Source organism: Aquarana catesbeiana, linkage group LG03, assembly GCF_042186555.1.
Source record: "Aquarana catesbeiana isolate 2022-GZ linkage group LG03, ASM4218655v1, whole genome shotgun sequence".
NCBI classification, from domain to species: domain Eukaryota; kingdom Metazoa; phylum Chordata; class Amphibia; order Anura; family Ranidae; genus Aquarana; species Aquarana catesbeiana.
This window is the reverse complement of record NC_133326.1, coordinates 60,449,524-60,466,965: the sequence shown is the minus strand read 5'-3', so window position 1 is coordinate 60,466,965 and position 17,442 is coordinate 60,449,524. Positions and strand designations below refer to the sequence as shown.

The 17,442-nt window shown below is 41.8% G+C and overlaps 1 protein-coding gene across 3 annotated transcripts in view; it reads left to right on the top strand.

Moving 5' to 3' along the window:
• Positions 1–17,442, top strand: part of USP8 (ubiquitin specific peptidase 8) — a 78,866-nt gene that overhangs the window by 9,917 nt on the left and 51,507 nt on the right. For all 3 annotated transcript variants that reach the window (XM_073618582.1, XM_073618583.1, XM_073618584.1), the window contains exons 3-7: positions 6,606–6,750; positions 12,332–12,417; positions 12,907–13,039; positions 14,970–15,021; positions 16,001–16,154. In XM_073618582.1, coding sequence (XP_073474683.1) covers positions 6,606–6,750; positions 12,332–12,417; positions 12,907–13,039; positions 14,970–15,021; positions 16,001–16,154 — 570 coding nt within the window. The remainder of the gene's footprint in view (positions 1–6,605; positions 6,751–12,331; positions 12,418–12,906; positions 13,040–14,969; positions 15,022–16,000; positions 16,155–17,442) is intronic.

Here is a 17,442-nt window from a genome sequence, read left to right as displayed (position 1 = left end):
CTTGCTGCTCTTCCATAAAGGCCAGATTTGTTGAGTGCACGAATAATAGTTGTCCTGCGGACAGATTCTCCCACCTGAGCTGTGAGTCTCTGCAGCTCCTCCAGGGTTACCATGGGCCTCTTGGCTGCTTCTCTTATTTAATGCTCTCCTTGCCTGGCCTGTTTAGGTGTACGGCCATCTCTTGGTAGGTTTGCGGTAGGGTTGTACCGATACTAGTATTTGCCCAAGTACTTGTATTAGGACAAATGCTCCGATGCTTTATCCGATACCTGGAATTGACACAGAGGGGGGACCGGAGCAGTATACACGGAGGGGGACCAGAGGAGCCTGGAGAAGTATACAGGGGACAGTCAGGGGATGATCGGTGCTGCGGTGGGGGGAGTTACAAGCACCGATTCTGTAACAAATCATGCTTCACAGAACAGCTGTATTTATACTGAAATTAAATGACACACAGGTGGATTCTATTTACTAATTAGGTGACTTCTGAAGGCAATTGGTTCCACTAGATTTTAGTAAGCCTCGGTTCACACTGGGACGACTTGTCAGGCGACCTAGGTCGCCTGACAAGTAGCGTCCCGTTCAGTACAATGGAACCGTTCTAATCGGAGCGACGCAAGTCGCTCCGACTTAGAAAAAGGTTCCTGTATGACTTTGGGGGCAACTTGCATAGACTTCTATACAGAAGTCGTTTTGCAAGTCGCCCCGGCAGTCGTGTGCAGGCCTCGGTGAGGCGACCTGCAAGTCGTGCCGCCTCTGGTGTGAACCGAGGCTTAGGGGTATGAGAGTAAAGGGGGCTGAATACAAATGCATGCCACACTTTTCAGATAGATATTTGTAAAAAATGTGGAAAACCATTTATCGTTTTCCTTCCACTTCACAATTATGTGCCACTTTTTTATTGGTCTATCACATAAAATACATTTACGTTTTTGGTTGTAACAACAAAATGTGTAAAATTTCAAGGGGTATGAATACTTTTTTAAGGGTTCAAGAAGATCTGGCATTTTCTAACTTTTTGTAACTTTTTTTTCATTTAAGTGGTCGTAAACCTCACATTTAAAAAAACAAACAAATCCTATATTGTGTACTTGTCTCAATTAAGAGCACTAAGTGTAATTTCTCTCTGCTGCCTCCTTCCTCTGCTATCAGCCTGAATCACTGCTGCCAAGTTTTCCTGACACCAAGAGAAACATAGTGACAGGGGAGGGAACTCCAGTGGATTGACCGCCTCAGCTCTGTTCCAGTGTGCTGTGTACAGGGTGTATGTCCCTTCCCTCCAATCAGCTCTCAGAGCTCTCCTCACTGAGCTCTGCAGTGTGTAATATACAGGCATAGATTTAGAAGAATTTGTTTCATCTTTGTGTATCGCCAGAGGCCAGTCACTTCACTGAGTATATGGAGGGCATTGCAATCAGTTTAAAACATATGTGAGCCCCAAAACACAAAATTAAGGTAGAAGGTAAATCCAGTTAAATCTTGCTCCGCCTTTAGCTCTGATCTCTAATTTTCTATGAGGTCACATGACTGCAAAGCTTCGGTTCATTGCCTTCTCTCTCTGCAGATGTTGGATGGGAACTCTTTCCATCTAAAAACACTTGACAACCCTGGGAGCTATGGATGCCGGTGGCTTCTTGATATTCAACACTGTTGTTGGACCCACCTCTGTACAGAAAAGTGCTGCAGATTTGCGGTCCTGCAGCCTCAAAGAAAAACAAAATAATAAAAAAAATCCTCCTGAATTTATTTATTTTTTTACAAAATATATACAGAACAGATCAGTGCTAATTGGAACCATTTTTTTAACGGGACAGTTATTGTGATGTCTTTCTTTCTACTTTAATATAGTGCAGCCTAACAGTCATTAGATTGTGTGTCTGTACTAGTTTTCCCTTTTCAGGCTTTTTTTGATTGATTGATTTTCACCTGGTAATCTTGCAGATAAAACACATTTGTCCCTGGGTGGTTACCCTCACTCCTCCACGGCATCTTTGGTGGGGTGAGTCATGGTTTCCACATAGGCAGAAAGTGACAAGGACATGACATTTCTGGCAAGATCCGGTATATTTTGTACTTGTTATAAAAAGGTTCTTAGCCTGGAAAATGAAAACTTACAAATCCATCCCATATGAGAACTAGTAAGCTGAAGTCTAATACATTTTTTGGGGTTTAGATATACTTGAACGGCTTGGCCCCATTGTGAATTATCTTATAATGAATACTAGTTTTGCCTTTCCATGAACCCGCATCAGAAGGTTTAGCAATCGCTGTTATCTAAAGCACAGATTTCCTGTGAGTAGTTTATTTTGCGATGGCTGTTCTTGTGTTGCAATTCTGTTCTCTATAATTTAGTGGTGCTGAATGAGTGTTATGGAAGAGTAATTTTAGGTGATTCTGGGGTCTTCAAGGTAAAAAAAAAAAAAAAAAAAAATTTGGTTTACCAGACTTGATAACCTGAACAGATTTAAAGTTGACGTTTGGTATGGCGGATTTAACAATACATGGCGGAAACTCTGTTCCACCACCTCCTTCACCGGCCATTTGCTCACCGTTCTGTTTATAAGTGACAGCGCATCTCTCCTACCGGCAGGAGGTACAGCCCCAAGTGACGGTACACTGTGTAGAGAGAGAGAGAGAGAGAGGTTAGTTGCGGACAAGAGATGGGTTGTGCAGGGGTGTAGAGGTGGGTTGTGGATTGGTGGGGGTGCAGAGGTGATTTGCAAACAGGGGGTGCAGATGTGAGTGGTGGGTGGAAAGTTGTGGCAGAGGATGCAGAAGTGAGTTTTGGACAGGGTTGCCAAAGCGTGTTGTGGATGGTGGGTGCAGCGATGAGTTGTAGTGGGGGGTACAGAAGTGAGTTGCGGACCAAAGCGCAGAAAGTGAGTTGTGGATGGGGATGCAGAGATGAGTTATAGTTGGGGTACAGAAGTGAGCCTGGGAAGGGGGGCAGAGGTTTACAATGCTCCTTTAGGACCCGCCCACTGTGCAATTTGGCCACACCCACCTCATGACGCGATGCACACAGTGTACCACATCGGGGATATGGCATTAGGGGGGTGAGTTCCTGCACCTATTCTCTGAGAAAGAAAGCCCTGGGTACATTAGTCCAGCTTGGGCCAATGTAAGTATGTATGTGCCATAGCTGTGGGATTCCTCTAGATCAGTGTTTCTTAGGCCCCTTTTACACTGGGGTGGTTTGCAGGCGCTATTGCGCTAAAAATAGCGCCTGCAAACCGACCTGAAAGTGCAGTTGCTTTGTCTCCAATGTGAAAGCCCCGAGGGCTTTCGCATTGGAGCAGTGCGCTGGCAGGACGATAAAAAAAGTCCTGCTAGCAGCATCTTCGGAGCGGTGAAGGAGCGGTGTATACACCGCTCCTGCCTATTGAAATCAATGGGACACCGCGGCAATACCGCTGGCAAAGCGCCTCTGCAGAGGCGCTTTGCCGTGGTGTTTAACCCTTTCTCGGACGCTAGCGGGGGGGTAAAACTGCCTCGCTAGAGGCCGAATACCGACGGTAAAGTGCCGCTAACAATAGCGGCGTTTTACCGCCGACGCCGCCCCTGACCCAGTGTGAAAGGGGCCTTAATCTTTTTTTCAGTTAAGGCACCCTTTAATAATTATGAACAGTCCTGAGGCACCCCATTCTAAAATGTAAAAACTATTCTAATATTTTTTTCATAATGTAGCAACATCCAAAAGTCCAAGTAGGACACCCAACATTAGAGGGGATTTATTCTTCCAAAACAAATACATTTTTGCAAACTGGTACTGACTAGTGTTCCATTGTTTCTCTTCTCCCTCAGTTTTTCTCCATCACTTAGCTAATGTGACCCGTACATTGATGGAGAGGGGCAGGGGAGGGTCAAACAAGGATGATATGCAGGCGACTGACATCCTCCTTATCAACAGATGATGCCTTTGGTCATTAGGACGCTGTCAGCTAGAAGGATGTAATGACGCACAATGAAAACCTGTGGCTTTATGTAACTAATAGGCAGCCTTCAGCCACATGCTGGCTTGTATACAATTTTTGGGCAATTTTGTAGATATTTTGCCAAGGCACTCCTGGGAAAAATAACCTCAATGCACCCTGCTCGAGAAGCTGGAAATCACTGGAGTAGGCACCACCACTACAGCGATCGCTGTTTACTTTTGGGTCCGTGCTGAGTGGCCAAAATGTGGTCTAGTTGTCTCGTGGAGGTATTTAAGGAAATTGTACCGAATTTAGCCACTAGATAGAGCCAATGATGCAGGCATTAATCGCTTACAAAACATACATTTTGTTCAGTTTGCAAAGTCGAATGTTTTATAATTGGATCCCTAAGATTAAATAAGGCTGGTTTAAAAAACAGATGGATGGGGAATCCATTCCCGATCCGTCTGGTGGATCGGATGACAGGTGGACCATCTCCAGTAGATCGGCCTATAGAGAACAGTGGGGCTGTGTCCGTGTCCACTCTGCATAGCAGAGCAGATGTGAACCTGTCACCCGTCTGCTCAGTGGAGCGAACACGGACCTGTCATCTGCCTGCTCAGTGGGGATCAGTAGAGAACCTCTGTTGAGCAGGCGGATGCACATTACGGAGCCCGCCCCATGTGAAAGGGGCCTAAGCATACAAATATCTCTTGTATTTAGATCTTACTTAAGCTGTGTGTGTGTGTATGTATGTATATGTGTGTGTGTGTATATATATATATATATATATATATATATATATATATATATATATATATATATATATATATATATATATATATATATATATATATATATATATATATATATATATATATATATATATATATATATATATATATATATATATATATATATATACATACACACACACACACACACACACACACACACACACACACACACACACACACACACACACACACACACACACACACACACACACACACACACACACACACACACACACACATACATACACACATATATATATATATACATCGGTATACCTCAACTATGAGAGACAAAATGTGGAAACAAATCCAGACAATCAAATTTTCTGATTTTCGAAAGAATTTATTTGCAAATTATGGTGGAAAATTTGGTTACCTACAAACAAGCAAGATTTCTCGCTCTCACAGACCTGTATCTTCTTCTTTAGGAGGCTCCTCTGTCCTCCACTCATTACCTGTATTAATGGCACCTGTTTGAACTTGTTATCAGTATAAAAGACACCTGTCCACAACTCCAAACTCCACTATGGTGAAGACCAAAGAGCTGTCGAAGGACACCAGAAACAAAATTGTAGACCTGCACCAGGCTGGGAACACTGAATCTGCAATAGGCATGCAGCTTGGTGTGAAGAAATCCATCTGTGGGAGCAATAATTAGAAAATGGAGGACATACAAGACCACTGATAATCTCCCTCAATCTGGGGCTCCATGCAAGATCTCACCCAGTGGGGTCAAAATGATCACAAGAACGGTGAGCAACAAAGGCTACCATCAGTAACACACTACACCGCCAGGGACTCAGATCCTGCAGTGCCAGATGTGTCCCCCTGCTTAAGTCAGTACATGTCCAGGCCCGTCTGAGGTCTGCTAGAGAGCATTTGGATGATCCAGAAGAGGATTAGGAGAATGTCATATGGTCAGATGAAACCAAAGTAGAACTGTTTGGTAGAAACACAACTCGTCATGTTTGGAGGAGAGAGAATGCTGAGTTGCAACCAAAGAACACCATACCTACTGTGAAGCATGGGGGTGGCAACATCATACTTTGGGGCTGTTTCTCTGCAAAGGGAACAGGACGACTAATCCGTGTACATGAAAGAATGAATGGGGCCATGTATCATGATATTTTGAGTGCAAACCTCCTCCCATCAGCAAGGGCATTGAAGATGAAACGTGGCTGGGTCTTTCAGCATAACAATGATCCCAAACACACCGCCCGGGCAACGAAGGAGTGGCTTCGTAAGAAGCATTTCAAGGTCCTGGAGTGGCCTAGCCAGTCTCCAGATCTCAACCCCATAGAAAACCTTTGGAGGGAGTTGAAAGTCCGTGTTGCCCAGCGACAGCCCCAAAACATCACTGCTCTAGAGGAGATCTGCATGGAGGAATGGGCCAACATACCAGCAACAGTGTGTGACAACCTTGTGAAGACTTACAGAAAACTTTTGACCTCGGTCATTGCCAACAAAGGATATATAACAAAGTATTGAGATGAACTTTTGATATTGACAAAATACTTATTTTCCACCATAATTTGCAAATAAATTCTTTCAAAAATCAGACAATGTGATTGTCCGGATTTGTTTCCACATTTTGTCTCTCATAGTTGAGGTATACCTATGATGACAATTACAGGCCTCTCTCATCTTTTTAAGTGTGAGAACTTGCACAATTGGTGGCTGACTAAATACTTATATATATATATATTATTATTTTTTTTTTATAATATTAGATTTTTCAAAGATATATCTATAAAGGTGTGCGTATTTATTTATATCTGTTTTTATTATAAGTGTGTGTGTATGTATATATATATATATATATATATATATATATATTTATTTATATTATAAATTTTTTTTTTTTTTAAATGTTTTTATGTATTTATATTTTTAGCTATGTCAACAGTGCTTCCAAGATCATTCAGAAAGCAGAAGAGTGCCGGCTTGATGGAGATGAGGAAAAATCTTATGTTCTCTATATGAAATTTTTATTTGTATTTGAACTAATTAAAAAGAGGTCAGATTTCAAGCAAAACCAGGTATGGTGCTAATTTTTTGTTTTTTCATTTTATATAAGTTAATAATGTTTTGTATTTCTAACCTTAACCTGTAGATTTAGGGTTATGCTGGGTGGGTATGTAATTTGTAGCTGAGAAGAGGAATCCATTTGGCTAATAACAGAAAAGTCTTACCTTGGATATAGACTATTGCTGTCAAATTTAAGTCATTTTTCTGGTAAAAAAAAATAGCAGCATTATTTTTTTTCTTTTTGTTGTTAGGAGCCTGTAAAGCATTGTACCCACAATCAGCAGAACATGGGTGTAATGCTGTAGACTGTGTAGCGGTCTGCCCGTACCTCCGATATGGGCAGGCAGTTACACTCTTGAGATGAAGACTCAATGAACTACCACATCGCTCAACTTCAAAGGATGTCGGTACTTGTAGTTTTCACATAACACTGTAAATGAATGACACGGGTGGAGCGGTGCGTTTTTTTTTTTTTTTTTTTTTTTTTTTAGATTGTGACAGCAATTGGGGGGGGGAGAAGATCCCCCAGCTCGCTGTCAGATCAGGGGGGGTGCAGGGCCGCTGCATCTGTAACATGTTACACCCTGAATATGGGTTTAACATGTTACAACGGGTGAACTTATCTTTTAATGTTTGGTAGTTGATAGTGCGGTCATACCCAATCAAGAATCAACATTGCATAACTGTGATTTCTATAACTACTTTAAAATTCCTGTAAATAATAAGGAATTCATTTACCTAATTCTCACTCTCCTGCACCAAGTTTTCATCCTTCTTTTTTTTTTTTTTTCTGCTTATAGCAAAAACAGTATGAATGATGTATATCTATTTACAGTCATGACCAAAAATAGTGGCACCCCTGCATTTGTCAGATAACGCACCACTTCGCCCAGAAAATTATTGAAATTGTTTAGGCATTCTCATTTATTTCTGTTTTGTATTGGTATAACACAAAAAAAGTGGAGAAACAAAAAAGCCAAAAATAGACCATAAAGAAAAAAATTGCCAAAATTGTAAGGAATCAATGCATTCCAAGTATGTGATCCTCCTGTAATTTATAATGAAACTCCCCTGGTGCTGACAATATAGAAATCACACCGGAAACCAGTTTAAATGGTGAAAAGTTGACTCAACCTTTCTGTTGTGTGCCACACTGAGCATGGAGAAGACAAAGAACAGTAAAGAATTGTCTAAGGCTTTGTGAAAATGCATGGACAATCTCAAGCTTACAAGTCCATCACCAGAGATCTTAATGTTCTTGTGTCCACTGTGCGCAACAGTGTCAAGAAGTTTCCAGCCCATGGCACTGTAGCTAATCTCCCTGGATGTGGACGAAAGAGAAAAATTGATCAGAGATTGCAACAAAGGATTGTTGGAATGGTGGATAAAGAACCTTGATCAACTTCCAGACAAATTCAAGCTGACCTTCAGACACTGAGTACAACTGTGTCAGCTCGCACTGTACGTCGCTATCTGAATGAAAAGGGATGCTATGGTAAGACCCAGGAGGATCCAACTGCTGACACAGAAACATAAAAAAGCCAGATTGGCGTTTGCCAAAACTTACCTGAGGAAGCTAAAATCATTTTGGGAGAATGTGTTGTGGACAGACAAAACAAAGTTACAGCTTTTTGTTAAAGCCCATCATTCTACTGTTTTTCAGGAAAAAAAAATGAGGCCTTTTAAAGAAAAGAGCACAGTCCCTACATTCGCACATTGAGGGCCACTAATGTTTTGAGATTACTTTGCTGCTTCAGACACTGGATGTCTTGACCGTGTGCGTGGCATTATGAAATATGAAGACTACCAAAGAATCTTGGGGGTGCAATGTAGGGCCCAGTGTCAGAAAGTTGGGTCTCCATCAGAGGTTATGGATCTTTCAGCTGTACAATGACCCAAAGCACACGCCAAAAAGCACCCAGAATTGGTTTAGGACAAAGCACTGGAGTACTGAACTGTCCAGCAAATGAGTCCAGATCTAAATCCCATAGAGCACCTGTGGAGAGCTCTCAAAACAGCAGTTGGGAAAAGGAAACCTTCATATCCGAGAGCCCTGGAGCAGTTGGCGAAAGAAGAGTGGTCCAAAGTTCCAGTAGAGAGGTGTAATGCCGCGTACACACGGTCGGACTTTTCGTCTACAAAAGTCCAACGGACGCTGACGGACTAAAGCTGGCTGGTAATCCGATCGTGTGTGGGCTTCTCCGGACTTTCAGCAGACTTTTTCAGCCTCAAATCCGACGGACTTTAGATTTGAAACATGCTTCAAATCTTTACGTCGTAACTACGACGGACCCCGAAATCCGCTCGTCTGTGTGCTAGTCCGACGGACAAAAACCCATGCTAGGGCAGCTATTGGCTACTGGCTATGAACTTCCTTATTTTAGTCCGGTGTACGTCATCACGTACGAATCCGTCGGACTTTTGTGTGGTCGTGTGTAGGCAAGTCCGTTCGTTAGAAAGTCTGCTGCAAGTCCGCCGAAAGTCCGCCGGAAGTCCGCCGGAAGTCTGTCGGACAGGCTGTCGGACTTTTGTAGACGAAAAGTCCGACCGTGTGTACGCGGCATAAGAAACGCCTTGATGGTTACAGGAAGCGATTGGTTATTTTTTTTCCAAGGGGTATGCTACCAAATATTTGAGGCTGCCAACTTTGTCCAGTACATTTTTGGCTTTTTGTTTCTCCACTTTTTTGTGTCATGCCAATACAAACAAAATAAATAAACATAAGAATGCCTATACATTTGCAATTGCAACAATTTTGTGGGCGACATACTGCATTATCTGACAGAAATGTAGGGGTGCCAAAATGTTTGACCATGATTGTATAAGTAACATTCCAGTAAATAAAATATGCAGAAAAGCTTTTTTTCTTTTTCATACATCATGGGACTCCAAGTCAGGCTAATATTCATTACCTGCTGGGTTATACTCCATCATTAGGTGAATGGACACTGGTAGACCAAAGGTCTTCGGACAGGAAGTGATCCCCTATATAACCCCTCCCATACAGGAAGTACTTTAGTTTTTTACCAGTGTCTGCAAGGTGGATGGCACGGTTTGTTTGAGCTCTCTGAGCTCCAGGTCTCTAGTCCCACAAACGGTTCCAAAAGTGAATCAAGGGATTGACCGATCAGATCCATTTGAGCCAAGCTAGCTAAAGGCTCGACACCTGTGTGCGGTGACCATATGGGTGAGTTCTGGGCTAGCTGTGGGTGTTTGCAAAGTGTACCTTTTTTTTTTTTTGCTTGTGTCTGGCTGTTTTTTACCTGTATGATGGCGCACTACGGTGTGCCATTTTGCCTTGGTTCGCCATGGCACACGTGCATTTGCAAGAGCGCCACTGGGCTCAGCAGTTTGGCAGCTATGGCGCACGCGGCTTCGCCGCACATGCGCTGTAGCTTTTATCTGGGCGCACGAAGATTTGCCTCGTACGCGAATACAGTCCCAACCGCTCGCTGGGACCCCACATATGCGTGTGCACACACGCATAGAACGTTTCGGCGCACACCCAGCTTTTTTAAGCTGTGCAGGCCAAGCATGTGGTGCTTCCAGAAGGCAGCTGTGGGACGCAGAGCAGACTCTGAACAGACACTTGCAGTGGTTCATTTTACCTTACCCGGATCACGTGAGTCACCAAGTGTTGCTTGGCAGGCTAAAGGTGCTTAGTGGGATTATTGCATAGGGACTTGGTGAGCCCTATTAAAGGGTCTCCTTTCTGATGTGTTTTAACTACACCCAAGTACTCTTTGTTTGCAGACTAACACCATAGGGAAGGGCACACCTCTGTCATCAGTAGTTCCTGATGAACCTAGTCATATCCCTTGAAAGACCAGAGGCTCCCGGGCAATCTGAGCCGCTGCGCCTATCTGGTATTGTGCCTACAGTCAATGCTGCTTCACCCTTTATCACTAAGCATGAACTGTCCTTGACCCTAGCCAGGTTAGAGCACAGGATTTGCCGGCATGATTGCCTCCATCCCGCAGGGTGACAAGAAGAGTGACAGATTCCCCCTCTCCGGAGTCTCCTAGTCTGATTGGGAACATCCTGATAGGACTTTTATGTTTTACTGTTGATGTTTTAACGGATTCAATACAGCAGGTTTCTCGTTTTGGCTCTCTTGTCTGTACATATGCGCAGACTTTTATGGCTTAAGAATTGGTCAGCTGAGCTTCCTTGTAAAACGTTATTGGCAGGTTTCCGTTTCATGGGGAACGTTTATTCAGTGATCACTTGGACAAATATATCCACAAGATTTCCGGAGGGAAGAGTCCTCTGTTTCCTGTGAAGAAAAGTCCCTTGTTTAAATAATATACAAGAACCGTGCTAAAGGATTGAGATAATATACTATAGAAAGTATATCAAACAACATCAAACATTGAATTGAACAAAATAAACTAAATACTTGAAATCGTAAGACTTCAAAATAAATGACATAAAAAATAAATGACATAAAAAATAAATGACTTAAAAAATAAATGACTTAAAAAATAATAAAAGTAAATATTCATAAACCGAGAGAGTCCCAAAGCCAATTCGGTATCCAAAAGTGATTAAACAAAATTCATCAAATGGCACCCAGTGAAGAATCCACCACCCGTAGAAATACATGCTTACCAAAGGCAAGCTACAAGACAGCTTGTGTTTGCATATGGCTATCCGATCACTAGACATAACCCATTCGACCTCCTTAGAAGAGGCACACAGGCAGGAAGGCTCCGTCCAGCGGGTATAGATATTCAACAGGGATGACCCAGAGGAATAAAAAAAAAAGAATCTCCATAGTGTGAATCGTTATAAAAAAGTTTATTAAAAAAAGATATTGCACTTACATCAACTCCATGAAATATGGCATAAGCGAAGATAAAAACAGTTTAAAAAAGTTTAAAAACCCAGACACTGCTTCCTCAAATGTCTCAGCGTCAGGGTGGGTTCCGCCGCCAACAGGGCGCAAGGCCAGGGGCAGAAAAGGCCCTTGGTCCAAAATTCTTCTAAACCCAGCAACAAGCCCTCATTTTGAGGGGACGCCCCCACTCCATCGGGTGGGGGGTAGGCTGCTGCACTTTGGAAAACAACAATTCAGGACGAGTGGGTCACCTCAATTATGTTTTAAGGTTACAAGCTGGAGTTGCGGGGTTTTCCGCCTCAGAGGTTTCTAGGATCCAGCGTTCCCTCTGATCCTCCAAAAAGAAACTTATTGTTTCAGGCACTATATCATCTAGTGTATCAAGGAGTGATTGTAGAGGTTCCTGTATTCGAAAAGGACACAGGGTTTTACTCAAACCTGTTTCTTTTTTAACTAGGTCTTAAGGTGGGGGTTGGTCAGACTTGCTAATCACGTGACCTCTGTGATTGGCTGTCATAATGGTCACATGATCATGATGATAACCGGTGACCAAGAGCTGTTGGTGGGAGCTAACAGCAAGCCTTAGTTGTCAGACTTATGTGTGGGTATTAACGCCCATCGCTGCAATTGTTGCGTTACAGGGTAAACAAAAGTATATCATGCTTAGAACTCAGATGGGTGTGTATGTACAGTATATACATTATTTTATATTATTATTTATAAGTAATTGTTCATTTTGTGCTTGTTTTAAGGAGTACTTCAAAGCCTTGATTGGTCCTAATACAATAGTAAAGGCGATTGAAGAAGCTGAAAAACTTTCAAAAAGCCTTAAAAATAGGTCAGTACAAGTTTACATTTCTCTATTTTTTCCTTATGAAGAAAGGTAACGGAGAGGGTAGCCATTTCGTCAATGAATTTTGGCAATACTGTCTTTTTATCATGAGTAATTACATTTTTATAATGAATGGTAAAGGCTTTCTAATTTTGAAGTGTAGATTTACCAGTGTCAGATGTGGGCTTGCCTCTCCTCTCCTTCCAGTACTTGTCTGAGGTGTCATTGATTACCCAGACATTGGGCAGCTCTCACCCAATAGTGACCAGACTATGGCAGACCCCATTCATTTCTCTCTAGCTTGTTCTATGGCATTGGAATGTGAAGGTTATGTAGTGTAACCGTACTGCTATTGGGTGGGCAGGCAGTATCAGTGTCTTGCTGTATTCTTTGAATTTTTTTTAACCAAGATGTTATCATTTTATTAACTAAATAATAAAAAATAGATGCAGCTAAACTAGACTTTCTGTGTGCATGCTTTTGCTTTTCCATCAGGTATGAGGAAGCTGAAGTGCGAAAGAGACTCGAAGAACTAGACCGGGAAGAAGAGCAGAAGAGGAAGGATGCAAAGCTCTTACCAAAGGAAACTCCGGGGAATATTTCCCAGCATAGCGATAAAAGTTTATTGGTAAAGTTTGCCATGCATGTAATCAAAGAATAATAAATTAGAATCATTCTAACCATCCAAATAATGAGCTTCGCACCAAAGTCTTCATCTCCAGCCAAGATTTATTGCAATGACAGCAGACTGCTCACTATTACCCAAAGCCATGCCCCAAACATGTTTCACCCACAGCATGGCTTAATCATGGGTATGGGCACATATGTGGTACTTCGTGCTGGCTCTGTTTTTTGGATGCTGTGCAGTCAGTATAGTCAAATAGAAAATTACCTTTCATTTCTAGACATCTGCTATCTCTTACAAGTGTGACAATGGTCCCTTGAAGTTCTTTCTTGAAATAATTTCAGTTCAACATGTGGTGATTATTATTACAAGATTATGCATAATAAAGTGGAACCTGCAGTCTCCAGGTTAAATTTGGGGTGGCTTTTACTGTTGCATCTAGAGCAGGGGTCTCCAAACTTTCTAAACAAAGGGCCAGTTTACTGTCCCTTTGGACCTTACGGGGGCCAGACTGTGGCCATCATTGGTGTCAATGGGAGGAATAGTGTCCAATCATTGGTTTCGGTAGGAGGAATAGTGTCCGATCATTGGTGTCAGTTGGAGGCGTAGTGACCCATCATTGGTGTCAGTGGGAGGAATAGTGTCCCATCATTGGTATCAGTTGAAGGAATTGTTCCCCATCATTGGTGTCAGTGGGAGGAATAAATCCACATCATTGGTGTCAGTTTAAGGAATAGTGCCCCGTTGTTGATGCCAATGGAAAAAATCGTGCCCTGTTGATGCCAGTAGCAGGAATTATGCCCCATTTTTGGTTTGAGTGGGAGGAATGGTGTCTTGTATCAGTGAAAGTAAAAGTGCCCCAGGGGCCGGATAAAGGCAAGCAAAGGGCCGCATCCGGCCCCCGGGTCACAGTTTGGAGACCACTGATCTAGAGTTTGTCATACACCAACTATCTTTTACATAACCCTCCTAACTGCATTATTTACAGCTCTTCTGTATATTTCTAATTTTGAAGAGTAAACGTTCAGACCAGGGGCCAGTCAAAAGAAATCTAGTAGATGCCTCCATCCACACTAAACAGTGTCAATTAAGTAATCTCCCTTGCAAGCTGTTGTATTTAGCAGCTGGTGGGACCCAAACAGTGATTGCATGTGATTTGAAGAATCAACAGGGCCACCCACAGCTCAGATATTGGCCAATTCTGCACTCTAATGGGTTTAATGGTTTTGAGTTTGTATGAGGCAGTTCCTTCTCTGAGGGACTACTCTCAGGAAGTTGGCTGGTCTTTAGTTATTATTATCTTGCCTTTTATCAGAACTGAAATCTCCTTTTGTATCTCAAATGATTTTACTTTGAATTTAACAGCTTCTATCTGTAACCAGATCCTGTTATGTGAATAGCACCAGTGAGCTGACATGTCTTGCTAGTTAAAATTTTGAAGGTTGTACTGCTAATTCTCTGTGCATGCACAACAACATCATCCTCATCATCCATAACCATGGATTATTAGTGTACTTTATATTTATGCATACATTTTGAAGGGTAACGCTTAGCCATACACATTCAGCCTGGGGGGCCAAACAAGAGAAATCTAGTAGATGCCCCCATCAACACTAAAAACTGTCAATGAAGAAATCTCCCTTGCAGGCTGTTGTATTTAGCAGCTGGCGGGATCCAAACAGTGACTGCATCTGATTCAAAATGATTTATTATAGGACAACAGAAGGAACACTATTGATGTTCAAAGTAAATGAACATTGAGACCCCAGTTTGAGTCAGATCTGTTAACTCCATTTCTAATCTAGTGCCACAGGCTGCTACATTTTCCACATTGACACTGCTTTTTACACTGTCTGGATTCTGAATTAGGCCTGATATGTATTTGCTTGTTTAAAGTTTTAAACTCTGAAATTCATTTCTTTCTCTGTTTTAGGCGAACGGTGCTAAGAAAGATTTAATACCCAAGAAGGAAACCTCTTCAGATGGTATGAATTTAAACAGTCCAGGTTTCTGTTCAGTGAAAGATCAGGTCCCCACTGCACATGCCATTGCCATCTGATATCTGTGGCTAAATAAGATTTACTGTAAGCTGGCCATAGACCTCATTCATATGGATGCTGAGACCTACACACTGCACATCAGCAGTTGGTTTATGCGGCTGGAGCCATCAGGTGCTGCGTTAAGAGAGGCTATGTAAGTCTATGAAGACACAGCCACTCGTCCTAAGTTGACAAGTGTACAGGTGCGGGAGCGTGGCCCTGACCTCACATTGTCTGCGTTCGGGTACCCGTGACCTGTATTCTTGGTGTACAGACTTCAGCACTCATACACAGAGTAAATTCAAGCCACGGCTGGCCTTGTCGGCTCCCTCCCGTCTGACATTCTGGGGAAAAAAGGGGCTGGGCGGAAAATTTTTCCAATCCAAACAGATGCAACGGCTGTTCAAGTATTGTGACAGTCGCTGATGTCGATGTCCGAATACATTAGCCTCCAGGGGAGATTCCTGCCTCCACACTGTTCACCATGGATGGGAGAATCCAGAAATATCTTGGGCTGAACAAGATAAATCTTACAGTATTTGGCCACCTTTAGATATCTAGTTGGTGATAATCTTGTATACAAACAAAAAGCAGAATATAGTCAGGTCTCCACTGTGCATCCCATATATATGGTTAGTTGAGCTTTAGATATCCAGTAGCTGCTCATATTTTATACCTTTTCTTTAACATAGTAAGTTTACTCTATATGTTTTGTATAAGATGATTGAAAGCAAATATATTACAGATACTAACATTCCCCAGAGTACAGAACTAATATGTCAGAGAAGAAGTCCAGCTTCTAGAAGGGTAGTAGCTTGTGGTAGTAGCTCAGTTCAGTTTTGCTACAGTGTGCTTTCATGAGTGCAATTGGTTGGTGTCAATCTTTGTTTAAATATACTGTTTGTTTTCTTGTTTCTTTTTATAGTGCCTCAAGGATCCATTACCCCAGAGAAATTATTTGCAATGATGAAGGACCCCGAAATTAATGTTATCATAATGGATGCTCGAAAAGCAAATGATTTTAATGAATCTCACATTCAGAATTCTGTTAGCATACCTGAAGAGGCCATATCTCCTGGGTACCAACATTAACCTACTTATGATGTGTTATTTTTTTATTTATTTTTTTTCGCTTGATTGCTACTTCTGATTACCATGAATTATGACAATAGTTTTTTTTTAAAGGTGGTTCAGACATAGGGGAAAAAAAAGGGGGGGGGGGCATATCTTGCCAGTGCATAGGTAAATAGATTTCACTCGCTTATTTTCTTACACTAAAATCTGCCATACTATTGAATCCACTGAGCTGCTTGGTGGTAAGCCTTTTCCCTATTTTATATACCTTAAAGATCAATGTCATCCAGAAATAGATCTCATGATTAGTCAATTTACAGTGGCAAGAACAATTAACTGGTTTATTGCTTTTATTTGACATAAACTGTAACCGGATCCTCATCCAAGTCACAGCAATAGACAAAGATAATATGCTAAAAGTGGTTGTAAACACTTACAGACCACTTTTACCTACAGGTAAGCCTAGATTAAGGTGCAAGAAATATCTCCTAAACCTACACGGTTTTGGAGATATTTGCAAAAGACAGGCACTGATGTCTACGGCGCATGCGTATTTACTAGTAAGGACGCAGATCACTGTCCTTACTTGTAAAAAAAAAAAAAAGGCCCTAAATCTATCCCATAGTTTGTAGACGCGATTACTTTTGTGCAAACCAATCAATTCACGCCTATAGCAATATTTATATTTTTATATCTATCTATCTATATTTCTTTTTTTTTTGGATATGTATTATAGCAAAAAGTTAAAAAAAATAGTTTTTTTTTTGTTTTTGTTATTTTGTTTTTTTTTTCAAAATTGTCACTCTTCGGTTTTTATTTTTTGTGCTATAAACAAAGAGGTGATCAAATACCTCCAACAGAAGGCTCTGTTTGTGTGGGGAAAAAAAATCGTCAATTTTGTTTGGGTACAGCATCGCACGACCGCGCAATTGTCAGTTAAAACAATGCAGTGCCGTATCGCAAAAAATGGCCTTGTCATTAAGGGGGCAAATCCTTCTGGGGCTGAAGTGGTTAAAATTTGGTGGGCTGGTTGTACCCAAGTTGCCTGGTCAATCAACTTGGGTACATTCAGCCTGCCCATGCATGGTTGTGACTTGGATAAGGAGAGAAAAACAGTTGATTCCAAGAAGTTCACATACTTTTTTTATTTGCCACTGTACATACCAGTAGATGTTTCTCAGACCTCGGTGGCAAGATTCCCCTGCAGTAGTTTGTATCTAGGTCTCCTCCATCAAGGCTATAACTTCTGTTTAAGCCTGGTACACACGGGCCAAATATCGGGTGGTTCAACAG